This window comes from Heloderma suspectum, chromosome 5 (genome assembly GCF_057233095.1).
Source record: "Heloderma suspectum isolate Gila_16-S chromosome 5, 16-S_ref, whole genome shotgun sequence".
Lineage (NCBI taxonomy): Eukaryota > Metazoa > Chordata > Lepidosauria > Squamata > Helodermatidae > Heloderma > Heloderma suspectum.
The window spans coordinates 24106319-24126512 of NC_139462.1; the positions used below are offsets into that span (position 1 = coordinate 24106319).

Below are 20194 nucleotides of genomic sequence, written 5' to 3' on the forward strand. Positions count from 1 at the left end.
ATGTACTTTTCTGGATGAACCTTTCTGTTTGGGCTAGATTTTGGTAGCCCAGGTTAAAAGACAGTATTAGAGGAGGCTGGTGGCTCCAATGTCAGTGGGGTGGTGAATCCGCTCTGGGTTTCAGTCAGAACCAGTCAGAACTCTAAAGGAGCTATCCAAGCACCTTGGATCACTCCTTTAGAGTTCTGACTGGTTCTGACAAAAACCTGGAGTGGATTCACCACTCCACTGATATCAGAGCCACCAGCCTCCACTGGTATTAGAGTGGCATTTTGAATACTTGGAATGTTTATTTCCTTTTAGCTGCTTGGTCTTTGTATGTTTTTAATACTGGGAACAGTCCACCAGGAAGTTCTCCACAGCAATGATCTTGCAAAGTTCCTGTGCATTTCATTGGGGCTTGCGCAGGAGAACTTTTCTGTGGGTCTGTGCCCACTGTTCCCAGCTCTGAGCTTTGGGGGTGGTTTGCAGGAGATATGGGGCAAAGGCTATATATCAATCTAACACAACAAAACATGATTTGCACATGCAGTCTTAGGGTGCTTCCAGACAGACAGCTCCTAGCAGTACCAACCAAAAGGCATGGTACAGTTATTCCGTCCTTAACGGGCGTTTTTATGGTAAGAATAAAGACAGAAGCAGCGAGAAATGCACAGAAAAGTCACAAATGTAAGATTATAACATCTGGACCCCTGTAAAATTATCTGTTTTAGGCAGGGGGGCGATAAAAAACCCATCCAGAAGCAGTCATAGATGTATCTACCCCTCTGTGGGCCAAACCAAACATTAAGTGAGAGAGATCTGTGAACAGAAGACCACCTGATATCTTTTTCTTTTCCTGAAAGCAGCCAAGTGGGGGCAGGAACAACTTGGATCAGGACTGTGGTGCTGGGAAGGGCTTAAAAAAATTATTTCTCCCACATCCAGTCCCCAGTGTACAATTATCCCCCCTCCTGAAGTTGTTGCTCACTGCAGTGGAAATAATACAGGTATCATACTTTAAGCAAGTATCCATAGCTTATAACGGGGGGGGGGGGGGCATTTCCACTAGGAATCAGTGTGGGGGAGGAGAAATAGGGACATAGGAAGCTGCCTTTATGGGTTCATCTGCCCCAGTATTGTGAGCACTGCTTGGTAGCAGCTCTCCAGGGTTTCAGGTATGAACATTTCCAGCCCTACCTGGAGATGCAGGGAATTGAACCTGGGACCTTATGCATGCAAAGCATGTGCTCTACCACTAAGCCAGTTTCTCTTAGCCACAGCTCCTCCTAAGACCCCTTTGCATCATGGCCCCAATCCAAATTGGGCCCTACAGCTGCCTTTAGGAGGAGAAAAAGACACTGGGAGATCTGTTCATGAATCACGGATAATTTGGCTCTCTGCGCCCCTTCCTTTTTCAGCAAAGGACCCTGAAAGCTTACCAATGGACTTGAAGTATTCTAGAGCATTCTGAGCAGGTCCATGATACAACATTCTTCCTGCCGCCAGTAAGGTCAATTTATCGAACAGTTTAAAGATGGAGTAGCGGGGTTGATGGATGGAAAATATGATAGTTTTTCCCTGCTTCGCCATCCTGCACACAGAGTAGGCAGTCCATAAGATATCAAATGGCTAAAGATTCTGTGAAACACAGTGTTCTTCAAAATGCTTAAGCTGAAAAACCTTGGCACATTAGCCTGGGTCAGCATATCAATACATGGCCAGTGGAGGCTGGTGGCTCTGAGGCCAGTGGGGTTGTGAATCTGCTTCAGGTTTTAGTCAGAACTTCACACCTTGGATGGCTCCTTTAGAGTTCTGACTGAAACCCGGAGCAGATGCACCGCCTCTCAGAGCCACCAGCCTCCACTGTACGTAGCCGTGTTGTTCTGTTGTGCAAAGTGGACATTTGTACAGTCTGACAGCTATCACTGCTTGCACAGTGGGCACTGATGGGCTGTAGATGTTCAAGCCACCCAAAAAGCTGGTCTCACCCTCTTTCTTGGCCTAGCAGATGGCCTTTGTTCTTTCAGCTCTTCTTGGCAACTTAACCCTGCAAGTAGGTTGGCAGCAACACCTTGGTGGTTTGGGGTTATTGATATTGTTAGGTTACTTGTACTTTCTGCAGTGCACCTGTTCCTGCACTTCTGCAGTGCCTGCTCAACTGTACATAAATGAATAGATTATTACGAAAACCCTGCAAATATCCTGGAAAATGAGCTTAGTAAAGGCTGGCTACCATTTCCCACTGTTTGAGAAAGGGGTGGGAAGGGGTTACTCAGTACCGCTACAGAGTCTACACGGTAGAGTATAAAAAGGAAGGAACACAAGGCCTAGCTCCCTCTTTTACAACTGTGCAATCTACGTTTTTTATCACTGTACCTGTTTGTCAGAGTGTGGTTATGTGACAGTCTGGATATGAGGCTGGGAGTCTCATTAAAGAATGATAAAATGCACAAATCAAGTGCTGTTGCTGTTCCCAGAAAAGGGAAGCCATTGCAATACTGATCCTATGAAGAACATGGGCTTTACTTGGATCTGTTTTTTGTTGTTGTTGTGCCTATTTATTAAAACCTTGTTTACTTCCATCACTTGTATCCCACCCTTTCTCCAAGAAGTTAAGGTAAGCTGAGAGATAGTGACTAGCCCAAAGTCACCCAGTGAACCTAAACCGTTTGGGCCCTGATTATCTCAGTTATCCCTGATTTCTCCTCCCATATGAGTCCCCAGCACTTAAGATCTTTTGATGGGCCCCTGCTCAGTGGTGTAGTGGAGTCAGGGCTCACAGGGATACAGTGCTGGCACTTTTTTATGTGCAGGGATGCTGAGATCAGCTTCCACCCCTCTCGTAGTTCCCTGCTCCCTCTGAGCTTAGCTGTATCCTCAAGTAGCCTGCAAAAAATGAGTTTTCCCAGTGACAATATATTGTTCCCTGTTGTAATACAAAGTAGGCTGAAGTGGCTTGGTCTGGAATGGGCAATTAAGACCCATTAGCTTTACAAAAGACCTGCTCCTGGTGGAGATGAAAACTTCTAGAACTCATTTGTTGATATGGATCAATCCAGCTGCCTCCATTCTTGGACTATCCTTTGGGGTGTGGCTATGGAGACTGTCATGATGAGTGCCCGCACTACAAAAGTTACCACTATACCACTGGCCCTGTTCCACCTTCCATCTTATAAGGAGACAAGGTTGGCTCTCTATGTAACAGTGGAACTTCTTTCCATGAGAGGTTCCTCCCTGCTCTCTTTCTGCAGACAGACAGAAACCCATTTATTCCAGTGGGCCACTGAAAGCTGAATTTGACTGCTGGAGATCCCATATTTCATAGCTGTTGTGCTCTGTTGTCATTGCTTTACTTTTGTACCTGGTTTTCATGAAGCTTTGTTTTACTGTTGTATGTTAAATTTGGAAACTACTGTGACATATTTTATGCACGGTGGCATCAGTAATTTATAATAAGTAAATAAAATGGTTGAGTAGGGCTTTGAACCCAACTAATTCCAGCACTGTCCACTAAATCGCGCCGGCTCACATAGGAGAATGTAGGAAGCTGCCTTATACCGAGTGAGACCATTTCTCCATCTAGATCAGTATTGTCGACACTGACTGGCGGCAGCTCTCCAGGGTTTCAGGCAGGAGTTTTTCCAGCCCTACCAGAAGATGCCAAGGATCGAACCTGGGACCTTCGGCATGCAAAACATGCGCTGTATCACTGAGCTACGACCCTTTAGCATCACAGTTCCTTTCATTTAAGTTTAAGAAAATTGTGTCCTTGTATTCTATGTGCAGCCAAAGACCTGGCCACCTTGTCTAGCAATTACCTTTTCAGAAGCAGCAGTACAGCACTGGCTGTGCTGGCATCTAATCCGGTGGTTGGCTCATCTAAGAACAAGATTGCAGGGTCAGTAATGAGCTCCATTCCAATATTGGTCCTTTTCCTCTCTCCCCCCGATATACCACGAATGAACTGGGTTCCGACCTAATACAAAACAAGAATCTCCTTAACGTTGTCTGACATCAGATATAGAAGTTGATTTTATACCCGACAATGGAAGACTGAACAACTAATTTGAAAAGGAAACTTCTTGATGTATTAATAACCATTTATACAACACGAGCCGATTGAACTGCATTCAAATGTCAGGTTAAACCATAGTTGAACATGACAAGAACCAGCTGCATTACACCTCAGGCTCATGCACTCTCTCCAATTAAGCACAGTTTAGTGTGTTGTCTGAACCCTAAACTGTGGCTGATGTTAACTATAGCTTGTTTAAGCAACCCACCTTCACAACCCATGGTTTGAAGATGGCTTGTTTCAAACAAACCATAGTTACATTTAACCATAGTTTGTTGGGTTCAGATAACTGCAGCTGGAGAAGACTCTTATGAGTCCCCTGGACTGCAAGGAGGTCAAATCAGTCCATCCTAAAGGAAATCAACCCTGACTGCTCATTGGAAGGACAGATACTGAAGCTGAAGCTCAAATATTTTGGCCACCTAATGCGAAGAAAAAACTCACTGGAAAAGACCCTGATGCTGGGAAAGATTGAAGGCAAAAGGAGAAGGGGACAGCAGAGGATGAGATGGCTAGATAGCATCACCGATGCAATGAATATGAACTTGAGCACACTCCGGGAGAGAGCGGAGGACAGGAAGACCTGGCGTGCTATGGTCCACGGGGTCACGAAGAGTCGGACATGACTTAACGACTGAACAACAATAAATTTTGAAGTTGAGAGCTTCTGACCTCTTCCTTTCGGCTTTACTGAAAGAGGGGAGTGCAAAACCAAGGCTTGCTGCAGCCCATTTTTGTTACAGTAAACTATGCTGTACTGACTTTATATTCCGCATTAACAAACCCATGTACGCAAACTGAACCATAAGGTGCTACCTGTCTGCCTCTGCTCCTTTGTATTTTCTGGTACAAATAGTAACTAGCTTAAGCAGTAAATGCTTCACTCCATGCCTACAACATTTGTGTACTACCCCAGGATGGGAAATCCGTGGCTCTCCAGATCTCATCAGGCCCAGCTAGCATGGCCAACTGTCAAGGATTATGGCAGTTGTAGTCCAATAACATCTGGAGTGCCACAGGCTCCCCATACCTGTCCTATTCTTTCCCCAAGGGGGTCTAGAAACCATACATTTTTTTTCTCTCTTTTTTATCACAACAACTCAGGAAGGTAGGATAGGCTGACAGAGAGAGACTGGTCTAAGTCACTCAGGGTGCTTCAAACCCCTGCTCAGTCATGAACCCAGGTCTCCCCCGTCCAACTCCAGCACTATCTACTAAATCACAAAAGGTCACACAAGAGTGCTTTTTGGCATCACAGTTCCTTTCACTGAAGCTGAAGGAAGTGGTATTGTTTTATTCCAAAGATGCAGATAGAGCACCTCATGATTCAGGAATTCTGTTTATTAATGGGAAAGTTAGTACTTCCCCACCTTGAGCATTATTTTTAGTGGAATATCAGGATATAAATTAAATTTAATTAATTAATCATTTACCAGGTACTAACATTCATTATGTGATGTTTTTGGACCAACATCTCACAATGTCCTCTAACATGATGGCCAATGTCCTGCTAATGTTTCTCCACTTTAAGAGTTTTATCTCCTTTTTAAAACACATGTTTAATCTGATAGCAGATATGCCCATCTATTCAGCAATCCCCACCATAAACAGCCATCTTGCTCTTTTTTTCCTACTCTGTCTGTGTGTTTCCAATACTGCACAATCGTCGCTGCCTCTCTTCCCCAAAAGATACCTCTCTTTGCCTTTTTCTGTTATTGTTTTTAACTCTTATAGCAAATTTAGAGCATCAAATGCCAGTATGCTTATTTAACTATCTGTCTGTTTTTTAATTAGTCCAAACCAAAGAGTTATTCACAATGCCAAGAGGAAGAGCTACATATTTACCAAAAATACAGGCCATACTTGGCCACTGAGAGACAATGGGGCTGTTCACATGACATGACAGCCCACCGTGGGTTATTTAACCCACGGTGAAGCTTCAGCATGTGCAGCCGCCATTTTGAATGTGTAACCCCTGCTCAAGGGCAGTTGTGTTGTGCGAACCCAGACAGCATGGGTTACGTGAGGGTTAAACAATAACCCTCAAACAGACAATGGGTTATGTGAGGGTTGCTTAACCCTCGCATTACCCATGCTCACCAGGTTCACACAACACAACAACCCCAGAGTGGGGACTCACCACGACTCGTCATGGGTTAATTAACCCATGACAAGCCACAGAATGTCTCCTAAGTGGACCAGAGCAAAACAAAATTAAAAGAATGGGCACAAAGGGATGTTGGTAATTACATCCTTGAACAAAAGGTCACCCAATGAAAGCAGAGCCAGTGTGGTGTTGGACTGGGAGTCGGGAGATCCAGATTCTAGTCCCCACTTGACCATGGAAGCTCCCTGGGTGACTTTGGGCCAGTCAGATACTCTCAGCCCAACCTATCTCACAGAGTTGTTGTTGTGAGAATAAAAATGGAGAGGAGGATTACATATGCTGCCTTAGGTTCCTTAAGGAAGAAAAAAGATGGGATATAAATTAATAAAATAAATAACATTTCAATTGACATTTCAGCCCAAAGCAGACACTCTGTCTATTCGATCAGGCTTAAAAACTTTCATCTTGAGTGAATAGTTACGGAAGATTAGTGCCTTAAGGATAGTCTTCTCTATCATGAACTTCTTGAGGTATTAGCAGTCTCAGAGACCCTGCTTCAAGTCCCACAACCATCAGATTAAAATTTGACACTTCCACTCTTTTAAAAGCAAAAATATGACACTATATAATAAGCTGTTACCTTTGAATCTGCCACTTTTGTCAAGCCCAGCTCCTTAAGGATCTGGTTAATCCTTTCCTGTTTTTCTTGCTCCCTCACAGTCTTTGGTAGTCGGAGAGCAGCTGAGAACTGGAAGTTCTCTCTCACAGTCAAGGTCCCCATCACCACATCATCCTGAACAATCCAAAGAAAACATTTTAGGGCACAATCCTATGACTTCCACGCCTGATGCCTGATGCTGTAAGCCTCCGTTAGGCTACTTCCAGACACTTGTATCAAACCAGTGGCTCCCATACATATGCAAGGGTTTCTCTTTGCTCTATGCACTGCAATGCACACACAGATAGACACGCGCACACACATTTTGGATAAAGAACTGGACTACTGGACTACTACACTTCACCTTGGACACTTCTGATTTATCACTGGTTTCTGTCAGGGATGATTCTAAGCACCTTAAGATGTCTGACAGCTCCGATTCTGAATATGAGCTGGAGCAGCAGCTAGATCAGAGGCTGGGGGAGTGACCCTCCCTAGTGAGCCAAAATGCTGGAAGAGAGTTCTCCCAAGACCTTGACCAACAGATGGCCCAGACGGAGTGTTCCCCCCCCCCCCGTGAGAACGCAAGTTTCCGAAGAGGAGGGGGAAGAGAGGTGTGACTTGAGAAACGCTAGGGCACAACACAAAGCAAAGCAGGAAAAGTTAGGGGCAGGGCTCAGATGCTCCGCCCAGATAGCCACTCTTGAAAGCCAATGTAGGAAGGAGCCACCCTAAGGAAGAGGCATCACTGCGAAGCTAGCTTGGCAGGGAGGGGGAGGTTCATACCCTAAATGGCTGGCCGGCAACTTTCTCTCCCTCTGGTTTGTCTCCTCTGCTTAAAGATTGTTGATTAGTTATTTAGAGCCTGGTGGGAGCCTGAGAGTTTTCCTTGAATCTGCATGTGTAGAGAGACTAGGCTCTAACAAAATAAAGCCGTATTAGCCTGAAGCTTTGTCTATTGTGGTGTTGATTGTGAAGGGAAAGGACGATCCAATTCTGACAGTTTCTGTGAATGCTCAAATAATAAAATCGGAGACAATAAATTACCTGTACTACATATCCAGAGATGCATTTAAAATTGGCAGGCTGAGAAGCTCCATTGATCAGAACATCTCCACTCAAACCATGAGGATCTTTCCTTGCAGCTAAAATATCCAGTAGTCTAGAAGAAAAGTCAGGGCTGCATCACATATGACTTTTTTTTTCCTCTAAAGCATACTAAGGACCAAACTAGACTTGCACTGCATGAGTGCAATTAACATGCATGGGTTTTGTTATGTAAATGGCAGGGGTGGGCAAGTCTGAGCAGTCTGAGGACCCTACAAGTTAGGGAGAGGAAGTTCAACTGTCACTGCTGAGGACATCAGAGGGAGAGGAAACAGCCTTTCCACTGTGCCCATGATCTGCTGAACTTTGCAACTAAGAATGAGTTCCTGAATTTGCTTTTTTCCTCCTCCCTCCCAATTCCCTATCCTTTTGTGTCGGATTTTTTAGACTGTAAACTTGCGGGCAGGGACTGTCTTATTTCTTATCTTTGTAAGCTGTCTTGGGAGCCTGTTTGGCTAAAGAGTGGGATAAAAATTCTATAAACAAACAATTTTTATCTCCGTCTCATGTTCCTTTCAAAAATCACCTCTTCAAAGCTGATCTTTGCATTTCAAGAGAAGCTTTCATAGCTTCAGTGGAGGGTTCCCTTGAAATGCAAATAGCAGCTTCAAAGAAGCCATTTTTGTCAGGGAGAAAAAGACTTAAACTCCCCACATACACACTCTGGTCCCAAGGCTGCTCAGGTTTTCCCATGAGTACTATTTACATAACAAACACTGTGTGCATTAATTGCATTTATGCTGTTAGCATCACATCTCGTTTAGCCCCGAAGGCTTCTAAACAGGTGCAACTGTGGAAAAACAGACACACTAGCACAAATTCCACAGTGACTGTAGTAGCAATTGCACTTGGCCAGAATGCAGAACCCATAAATCAAAGGTGCATCTGCTGTCACCCAGCATGGAATAGAGCCACTCTGTGATGCACGCTGTGCAAATGTCAGACACCAGAGGGCTCAAACTGGGAATCGGGCATTAGCTTCTTGCTCTCTGCACTACCGGGACCACTAGTCAGAGACAGGAACTGCTGGTCCTTTAAGTCAGAAAGTAGAAATCTTTGGGGAGAACCCCTCTAGCTTTGGAATCATGTGACCAGAAAGAACCTATTGGCTATTTCTTCCTCTTGAATAAACCCTGTTGTTCTTCAATCGGGACAATAAGGGTACAATCCTCTGCATGGTTAAACAAAAAAAATTCCTACAATTCCCAGCATTCCCCAGCCAGCCATGCTGGTTGGGGAATGCTGGGAGTTGTATGACTTTTTTCTGTCTAAACATGTAGAGGACTGCGTCTTTAGTCACTTACGGAAATTACCTGAATGCTGCCCCATGCAGCTGCTATCTGAGGTTTTAAAAACAAGCATACAACACTAAACTATGTGTTTAATGTAAACATACAGTTTGGCTAAGCAAAGATGCCTTGACTCAGCTTGAGCAGTCTCTGTTACTATACCTGGCTCTACCTTGTCAAGACCATAACGCTGAGTACCTTGACAGGTTGGGAATCACCAGCACATAACTACTGTTCAGCCAGTCCCACAGAAGAACACAGCTGAGGACATGACCACGGAATTATACCAGAATTGTAGGAACAGCAAAATGGTTTAGGATTGGATGATTACCTCCCCAGGGTTAAATATATGAAACCCAGGTTTTTGACCTGGAGCAATTTCTTTGAGTGAAGGATATGAATTAAGTCAGGTTAAAGTTAACCACTTTCATTCTTTGCCACAAGAAAGACTTACGAAGATTTGCCACCACCAGTTGGCCCCAGAATTGCATTCAGTCCTGGCCTCATTATCCCACTGCAAAATAAAACCAGCAAGTGAACTGTTTCATCATCAGTACATCTGAGAAAATCACAATGCTTGTTATGTAGAGTCTACATTAATGTTTATATGTGTTTGCTGTGTTAAACAGAACCCAAGTAAGTTAGGGTTAACTGTTTGGGAGTGAGTGAGTGAAAGGTAGGAGGAGCTTGTGTGTGGGCGGGGGAGACTAAGTTTATAAAAGGCAAGAGCAGTCAGTTAGTTGGTTAGATAGGGTTTAGAGATAGGGCCTTAGGGTTTGATGAAGCTACATCTAGACAGTGGGGTTGTGAGGACAGGAGTTAGAAGGGTTAGAGTAGGCAGGGTAAGACGGAGAAGTGAGTGATTAATTATAAGATATAACATCTCTTGTATTAAATAAACTTTAATTTGATTGTTTTTAAATTATAAAATCCCATGTCTTGTTCATCTTTCTGTGCTACCAATAGTGTTCATATTTCCTGGGTACTTCTCCTGGCTGGGTAAAGGGAACCAATTAGGCATATTGGGTGTCTCTTTTACCTGGTGAATTTAGGGGCTGAAGCTTGTAGGACAGTGAGGACAGCTGTCCCAAAGCAGAGGCAGATGGACCTGAGGGGGGTTGCATCACAGTACATTATGTCTATCAGTCAAAATTAATCATATTGCAAGTTGATATACACGGAGGGTCCTCGGTCTGAAATGCTGAAGGTCTTAGAAAGCCACAGAACACTCTCAGCAGGCCCCTGCTGCTGCATGTTACGGGGGGCGACCAGTAATGCTGGGCAAGCTGTCTTTCAGGGAAGCATGTCTACCATTACTGAACATCTTGTTAGGAACCCCTAGATAAATGTTCAAAGAGCCATAAGGTCCACAGCTCATAAGAGCCCTGCTGAGTCAGTACAAAGGTCCATGTAGTCCAGCAGTGGCCAACCAGACACCTCAAGGAAGCCTACAAGTATGGCTTGAAGGCAACAGCTCCCCCACCATCCTGTCGTTGCTCCATAGCAACTGGTACTATGCACTCATACTGCCTCTGAACCAGGGACAGTGGTGGCTCAGTGGTAGAGCACATCCTTTGCATGCAGAAGGACCTGGATTCAACCCCTGCCATATCTATGTAGGGCAGGAAAAGCTCCTGCCTGAAACTCTGGAGAGCCACTGCCAGTCACTGTCAACAGTACTGATCTAGATGGGCTAATGGTCTGACTCAGTATAAGGCAGCTTCCTACATTCCTAACCTGGAGGCTGCATCATGACTAGTAGCCATTAATAAGCTGTGAATTTAATCCCCTTTAAATCTAAACCAGTGACCACCATCACCACATCTTGTGGCAGGAAGTTCCACAGATTAATTATGCACTGTGTGGAGTAGTACTTCTTGCATGAAGCTTTGTTGGATGGCACCAAGTTCTGGTATTATGCAAGACGGAGAAAACCTTCTCTCTATCCACTTTCTCCAAACGATGCATAATTTTTAAACTACCATGTTGCCACCTCCCTCCCCCTGTTGCTTTCCCCCACTCCAAGCTAAAAAGCCCCAAACATTTAGTCTTTCCTGGTAGAGAAGATGCTTCAGCTTCTGATGATTTTGGTTACCCATTTCATACACAATCTGTAACCGTGTTCAGCCAATGTGGTGCCCTCCAGATGTTTGTTGGACTGCAACTCCCATTATCCCTGATAATGGTGATGGTGGCTGAGGTTGATGGGAGTTATAGGGCAAAACATTCAGAGGGCAAAAGCCTGGATTAAAGTAAAGAAAGAGCTTCAAGACCATAATAATTTGCAGTCCATTGCTATAAATATACTAACATTCCACATTGCTTTATAACTATCTTCAGAAAATATACTGTGAAAAACAAAGAAGGGAATAAGAAGGCAAATGGAAATCTGAAAAGCATTTAGCATAGAAAAGCGACAGCCATGGATCCACAGATGATTCCTGAAACTTTGACATTAACTCTATGGTGTGCAATATTTGATAACTACTGCTTTCATAAAACATTGTTTCAGCTTATCTATTCGTACTTTGCCAAATATTCTGCAGGGAGTTACCCTGTTACCTTTTGCACACAGAGCAATATAATTCCGTTAATTATTTATACCCATATACATATGTCATATAATACTGAACTTCTAAGACCTCACATGCCCAAGCACTGAAAGAAAATAAAACACTAAAGCTGAGATCACGCAAGCACAAGAGAGAAGCGTGCTGCCATTGGAGCTTTGCATACAGCTGTATATGCGTAGGGCCCTTGTTACTAACACTGAATGTGCGGCTACTAGGGAATGGAGGCCAGCAGTAGCACTGGCATGAGGAGGTCTAGCCAGCAGGCATGGCTACAGGGGGAGCGATCCTGCTCCCCACCTCATGAATTTAGGACAATCCTGCGGGGTTGGGGCTGTATAGTGATGCCTGCTGCACGGTAAAGTATGTTAGTGAATTTTAGTAAGGTGCAATTCTATGCATGTTTAGACAGAAAAAGTCCTACAACTCCCAGCAAGCTCCAGAAAGCATGGCTGGCTGGAGGGATGCTGGGAGTTATGGAACTATTTTCTGTCTGAACATGCATAGGATTGTGCCTTAAGTGACTGGATTGTAAACCAGAAAGCCTCTGGTTTGAATCTTGCCCATGCCATGAACTCATTCAGTGGCCTTAGATAAGCATCTGTTCCCTCAGTCTCCTAATCTGCAACATGGGGGATAATAATACTGGCCTACTTTACAGAGTTGTGGTAAGAACTGCTGAAATAATGCAGACAAAGCACGCTAAAGGCACTGTACAAATGCAGCATGTTATCATAAAGGAAAGAAACAGACACACACGTTGACTGAGGAATACCTACTTGATATCTCTCAAAATGTCTTTCTCAACTACTTTCCGGCACCCTATAAAGCCACTCTTTATCTTCACTGTGTAGCTGATGTTGTGAAAGGTGACAGTGGCGGCTCTCACTGCGCCCCCAGATATCGGCTTTCTGCTTGGGGCGCCATTTGTACTGGACTCTGACATTGGAATACTGACTTGCAGATTGTGAGCCATCTTTCTGGGGAAGTTCTACCCCTGTGAACCATAAAAATAATCAAAACAGATTATATATACTAGCGGCAAATTTCAGGCATATAGGTCACACAGTACCTGTCATTAACATGTGGCACAAACAGAGCGAAAGAAGCTCAAATGTCACACAGGAAAACAGCCTAGAACAGAAGGCAATCTGGTACTTTCCAGATGTTCTGGACATCAGCTCCTATAATCCCATGCTGGCTGGGGTTATGGGAGTTGTAGTCCAAAACATCTGAAGGGTGCCAAGTTGCCTACCCCTGACCTGGTAGATATACCTTTAAACAGGTGTATCTACCTGTTTAAAGATAGAATACACATACTTTTAAACAGGACTTGATGCAAGTCCAGCTTTCCCCCACCTTCACATCAGATTTGATAGACAAATCAGCAGTTCGAAAACTGATCTCAGTCATCTATCTTGCCTCTCTCCCCCACAAACGTCTGGCTGGCCATCTGCTCTCTTTTTTTTTAATTTAGAAAACATGATTTAGAAAACATCATCCATACTCTTCCGATGAACCTTAATACCCAATGCTCCTCAAGCCTAGGCCAATCATGCACCAAGCTGAAGGCAAAGCTTCAGGTGGGAAGTCTGGGTCAAAATTCAGCCATGTTTCCCCAAAATATAGTGTTCCCCTATGCCCTATTTCAGGCTTATTCACCTGGTCCTGCTCCAGCTGGATTGCTTATTTACAACCTGTAGATACTGCTCCACATCTAAACAGATGCAAGAGCACTGAATAATAAAAGATAAAATTTGTTCCCTTTCCCACCAAAGGGCCACCTGAGACCAACTCCCCTCTGGGAAAGATTCCAGGAGGGAGAGGGAAAGCCAGCAGAGACAACCGCAACCGCCTGCTCCTGCACCAGCCGGGCTGTTTTTGTTTTGCGTCCATTGCAGTTTTTGTAAACGTCATGAGCCACTTTGAGGAGTTCAGCAAAAAAAAAAAAAAGTTATAAATCTACAAAATAACACTGAAATATATTCTCACTGGCTTCAGTTTCTGGCACGCCCAACACCATCTTGGACTTGTTCCCCTTTCTCGCCCTGCTGCTGCAGCAAGAGGAGGAGGAATAGGCCGTCAAGCAGGAGAGAGATGGAGAATGATGCTGATCGGTAGAATTATTTATTTATTTATTGCATTTATATCCCACCTTTTTTCCTCTTGCAAGGCACCCAAGGCGGCTTACATTATCATCCTCCTCTCCATTTTATCCTCACAACAACAACCCTGTGAGGTGGGTTGGGCTGAGAGTCTGTGACTGGCCCAAAGTCACCCAGTGAGCTTCCATGGCCGAGTGGGGACTAGAACCTGGATCTCCCAGCTCCCAGTCCAACACTCTTGCCACTACACCACACTGGCTCTCTTAGAAGGAGCCAAAATGGTGGAAGTTAGCTGTGTGTGCATGCGCGTATGTTATTCTAGTTGGTGGTCAAGGCTGATTTTACTCCTCCAGATACTCCATTCTCAGGCTATACTTAGTTGTGGCCATTATGACATGGACAGCTTCTCCACCAATCTCTCGTCTTCCTTTTCACCTGAACCAGTAACACCACACTGCAAAATGACATCATTGCAAGCAAATTTTGTTGGAGAAGAGGACATTAATCTTCCCCTGAAGAGGATCTAACTTCTTGAAACTGTGGAATACTGGGGAGATGGGGGAGATGAGGGAACAGGCGTTAACTGTTAAAGTGCATTTAAATGGTTTAAAGGACTTTTAAATGTTAAAATGCAAGCCAGGTGTGCAAAATCATTTCTATGCAGGCTAGTTGCAGGCCCTACCAAATACATTTTCAACTACCAACATTTAATTATTAACCGTTAACTAACAATTAACTATTAACTTCTATATATTTCACCTACAGTCTCTGTGGCATAATTCTGAGTATTCTTCCTGTTTTGTGTGTTTTTCACCCTTTTAAAGCCATCCAAATTGGTGACCATCACTATGTCTTGTTGTAGCGAATTCCATAGTTTAACTATGCACTGTGTGAAGAAGTACTTCCTTTTATCTGAATCACCCCCACCAATCAGCTTCATGGGATGACCCTGGGTTCTAGTACTTTGAGAGAGGGAGAAAAATGTCTCCCTATCCACATTCTCCACACCATGCATAATTTCGTAGACCTCTATCATGACTCCCCTTACTAAACAGTTCCAGATGTAGCAACTCTCCTATGAGGAAAGAATACTTCAGCCCCTTGATCATTTTAGTTGCCCTTTAGTTACACCTTTTCCAACTCTACAATATCCTTTTTTAGGTGCAGCGACCAAACCATACAAAGTACTCCAAGTGTGGCTGCACAATAGATTTATATAAGGGAAGTATAACTGGAACTCCAGAACTGAGTTTCAGAACTTGGGGCAAATTCACGGCCTGTCCACAGAAGCATGCGGTGGATACAGAAAGACTACCTGTGTTCTAATGATTCGCAATCATGAGCAAGATATAGCAATGCACATCAGAAGCGCTGTTTTTCAAGCACATTTCCAAAACCCGCTGAACCTTGCATGAGACAACAGGTACATACAAACAGTTCGCCAGAGGTTAGGCACTCAGGCTTTTAAGCATTGCTCCTATGCTCAGCAAGGATCAATGGTTGTGTGAGCTAGCTCAGCATACACACAGTGGTGCAGTTTGGGCTGGAACTTGGGGCCAAAGTCCAGGGCTCTATAGCCCCGGGGGGGGGGGGCGGAGATGATAACCGAGAGAATAGCAGGTGATGAGGGCATCAGAAGCAAATTCCATTTTATACCTGTTGTTATTATGGTGTTCTGACAAGTTCAAAATGCAAAACTTTCACACACTCAGAGTATTAATATGTTTTGATCAGTGTTGGCAAAGAAGGTTATTTTTCTTGCTCTAACATATCAGGAAATGTAGAAGCAGTTATAAAGCATAGAATGGCGCTGGTGGGGAAGAGAAATTTTAATTGTGTGCTACACATGAACATCTACAGCCTCACCACCACCACCACCACAAGACCACTAAAACTCCAGGGTCTAAAATTCTAACTGCACCACTGCATACACATCAGCAACCAGTACTCATACAGCACAATACAGCAGAAGTCAATTGTGACCAAGAGCTTTTCTACATGAGGCTATTAATCTGCTGTATCTATTTTCAGTTTCATCGCAGAATTGAGATCCAAGCACTACACAAAGAGTATTTCCTTTGCTGCTTTTTCACTACATAACCTCTAGGTGGCACTGTAGTATAGCAGAATAGCGCAATTACACAAGTGGGGAAAGCATTTGTTTTTACAAATAATACTGCATTTTCCCTGCTCTAAAAAAATTCACTGAAAGTGCTGCTTAAAAACAGAACCAAAACTGGAGAGTCATGATGTCATCTAAAGAACCTGTAAAGAACAGCGAGGAGGGAATGACAAACACACACAAAATGCCTTGTGCAGAAAAGCTTGGTCCCACTGGAATCAATGAGACAAGCTAGTTATGAATCTTATTCTGTTGCTTTTGATGACTAACATTTGATGACTGGATAGTGACCATACTGAGAAAATATGCTGTACCTTGCCATTTATTAATTCAGTTATTATATAGGTGTTCAAGAAATGTAAGTGGTCTGTGTAAACTAAGATGAAATACAAACCCTACCTGCAGTTTCACTATCTAAAAGAGATAAGAAGATTGGGAAGAAGATCGTGATATAAAATAGCATGGAAATGGGGAAAATGATAAGGCAGGAAATGGCCAAGCAAAGACAGAAACCATAATCTACTGTGTAAATAAAGGGACAGATGCCTGTCTGTTGGGAGGAAGGACATTCCACAGAGATTGCGCAGACAGCAAGGAAGAACAGAAACACGAGACAGAAAAAGAAATCTTGGACTTGGTCAGTAAAAGGTGTCGGCAAGATAAAAAGAATGAAGGAACACAGTGTGAGTGACATAATGAGGGGCAATAGAATATGGCTATTCAGTAACTGGTATTGGTGTGAGGTTTTTTGGGGGGGGCAGAAATATTTGAGAAAGCATTACTCTTGGTCTTGCCAAGCTAAGGAAAAATGGAAAATGAAAAGAAAGTGTTCCATAAAAGATTTGCTCTCATTGTTGAGGCCTGAATATTACCCAGCTGCATGTCTATAAGCTTTTCTTGCATCCTTATGATAATTGCGAAAGAGGTCAGTTTTTATATTATCTCTGACTAGACAAGATAGAGCCAAGTTTCATCTTGGTAGTTAAGGAAATAGTGCAGATATTTCAATTCACCTAAATTTCCATTCTAGAGTTTATTATTGCTGTGTGTATGCCAGTAATGCTACTGTAGTATAAAGGAATGGGGAAAAGGGAGGAAAAATGTGTGTGAATGGCAGCACTTTGATAACAATAAGAGAGGAGCTAAGGCCATAAGACCATGAAATATGATAGCTGTACATACAAGATGGACATACACAGTTAAGTGTGGATTGACTGTTTTTTAATTTATTTTTATTCTAAAAATAATTTGAGTTTAGAGTCTGAAGAAAGCTGAAGAGATAACTACATGGGGTATGACTGTTTGACAGGTGGTTGACAAAAGATGGCCTGTTTTTCCAGGGTCTGGCACCCTTTTATTGACTTTATGAGGGCTAGACATAACTTTGATATTGACAGATATAAAAGCTTTTGCTGGTAATAATCTGATTAAGATGTGAATGTTGCCACTTTCTGATAAACTATGCAATTGTTCTACTTTTTGACTTGCCTAACAACATACCAGCAACACGTTTAGAATGATATTCTGCGGGAACAGTAGATAATGTAGATGCTTGGATTTTCTTTGTATGAACGGTATATTGTTTAGAGTATTTATTATATTTCTTATGAGAATGAAACAATCCTGCCAGTCAGTGTGTTTGGGGGTGGGGGGATAGCAAAAAGTAAAATGCAGCAGCATTCACAGCAACTACTTAGAAGTAAGTGCCATTGAATTCAGTGGGACTTACCTCCAGGCAGCCAAATACCTTCCTGAAGAGAAAGGTGTCAGGTAACTTTCTAAACTACCTTGCTGAGCCTCTCCAAGCATAGCACAGAACAGATGCCACCACAGAGAAGGCCTTGAATCTCCGAGCCCAGGGTGGACACACGGGAGATGCTGCTGCTTGGATGTCCTGAGTCCAAACTGCTGAGGGATGTAGCCTGAACAACTAAGGGTCATGCCTTCCATTGTGTTTAATATATCTTAAGTCAGAGGGTGGGCAGAATGTTGATTAGGATCTACTAATAGATCTCTGAATGATTTGCAGTGGATTGGCAAGAATTTCTGACTCCCAGTGAAAATCTGCTGAAATAAAGAAAGCTTGTGGGAAAACAGGAGTAGTTGCACATGCAAAAGGATTTTTGTTAAAGCTCCAGATCTGATACTGAAAACAAACGCCTGGGCTGAGCATATCAGAGGCACCCTTGTTATGGAATTCTATGTGCACCTTCCTAAGCCACAATTTCCCTGGTTCCAGCTGGTGATCCTCAGGGTTCTAGTGGAAAACAAAGTAGATCCCAGAAGCCTAAATTCTGCCCACCTGGCATAAGCATCTGGAGGGATTAAAAAAGCCCATTGCACATCCATTTTGAATAGCACACAACACTTCCACCTTTAAAATATACATGCACAGCGGACAGGACAGAAAAAGGCCCATGTATTATTTTAAATAGACTAACAGCGATTTCTACACCCTTCCTAACTGGTAAACTACATGTGTATTTTATTTTCTGGTATCTGTACTCAAGTTCTAAATGTAGCATAAGATGCAATCCTAAGTAGAGTTTTCACAAGTGATCCTAAGAATGCTTTTTAGGCTGCTATCCTGTGCACCCTTTCCTGGGAGTAAGCCCCACCCAACATGATGGAACTTACCTGTAGATCAATATGCACAGGATTTTAAAAAACAAAAATAGCCGTGCTGGTCCATAAGAAAAAATCCAAAATCCATAGACAGGCAATAGGATACCTAATACCTAATAGGTATTAAGACTAACCAAAATACGTAGGATTGTGTCATTAGCCTTGTATGCATTATTTGTGAATGGTGCTGATGCAGAATTGGAAATGGAAAATTCCACCTTTAGTTATAATTCAATTAAATCCAGTTTTCAAATTCAGTATATAGTCAAGTCACTAAAATTCTTACATTTGAATTACTGATATTAAAAAAATTACTTGGGCAAAAACGACAGATGTAGAAAAATAACGGGGGAGGGGTTAAATGCTGGTCCTTTTTTGCACTATTTGCCATACTTTAGCAAAAAATGGAACATTTTTAAACTACTCTGGAACAAAAAAAAATCCCATTAATATAGATTTTAAATACATAACTTAAATCTCAGTCAGCTCCCAAGGAATGTTAATGAATTCCTGCTGATTTTAGAGTAATCAGCATCAGTCTCTTAAAAATAAACACATCCTAATTCTTACCATACTGAAATGTCAACTGTTCAAGATATAAGCTGGTATTGGACAGTTAAATTGGTATCAATACTGGACAGGCTTAGATCATCAAGACTTTACTTTTATCTGTGCCATTTTTACGCCGATTACATCCATTTATATATTTCCATAATTTTAAATAATTTGTGGTGGGTCCCTCCCACATGAGTCATTGATATACTTAGAGCCTGGTTGTACATCTTTGGTTTAATATAAACAATTCTCTTTTAGGTAGAATAAGCACATATATGCAGGAATCAACAGACCACAAATTGCTGCCTTGCTATCAACACAGAACAGCTGTGAAACCTACAAGTTCCGTTGCTAGTGTGTAACTGTAGTTCTCAGTTCTTCATTATGCTTCGCCTCTTCCTTTTTCACTCAGAACCTTGAGCAAAAATTCTAAGTAAAGAAGAAGAAAATGCCCAGATATCCATTTTGGACTTACCTTGGTGAGCTTAATAAGAGGCAGCAGCAGAATACAATGGAAGCAAAACTGATGCCACTTGAAGAGAGTCTGAATAGTGCAGCTTCAGGTTTAGCCTTGTGTACAGCTTGCAGGAAGGCAAAGTCTTCTCCTGACTGGGCATCCAAGGGACCTCTTTCTGCAACATGAAAAAGGGGCTAATCCACAGAGAAGCCAGCTAGTTCCTTTCGTCCCCCTTCTTCCCACTCAGACAACAACTCTTGCAGGGCCTTGTAAAGCAGACAATTCATTCCCTCCCCCTTTCCAGCTGCAATTACGGGAGGGGTGAAAGGTCTCTTTTAGGGAGGGGCAAGCACAGAAGCACACTTTCTCTTGACTTTTATTTTAATTGCTGACAATGCCACAGGAACAACCCGATGTGCCTGCAGAAACCCATCGGCATTCCACCACACACCCAGCTCCCTCCTGTTCCCAAGCCAGGCCCCAAATATGTGGAGGAATGGGTGGACAATTCACCTCAGCCTGCTGGTCCAGGGTGGCATGCA

At 43.1% G+C, this 20194-nt stretch overlaps 1 protein-coding gene across 1 annotated transcript in view; it reads right to left on the reverse strand.

Moving 5' to 3' along the window:
- Positions 1-19960, reverse strand: part of LOC146343705 (broad substrate specificity ATP-binding cassette transporter ABCG2-like) — a 37340-nt gene extending 17380 nt beyond the window's left edge. The window contains exons 1-7 of the mRNA XM_084855592.1: positions 19671-19960; positions 12568-12785; positions 9673-9732; positions 7870-7984; positions 6805-6957; positions 3801-3958; positions 1422-1573 (exon numbers count right to left, since the gene is read on the reverse strand). Coding sequence (XP_084711718.1) covers positions 1422-1573; positions 3801-3958; positions 6805-6957; positions 7870-7984; positions 9673-9732; positions 12568-12764 — 835 coding nt within the window. The 5' untranslated portion in view covers positions 12765-12785; positions 19671-19960. The remainder of the gene's footprint in view (positions 1-1421; positions 1574-3800; positions 3959-6804; positions 6958-7869; positions 7985-9672; positions 9733-12567; positions 12786-19670) is intronic.
- Positions 19961-20194: the final 234 nt, after the last annotated feature.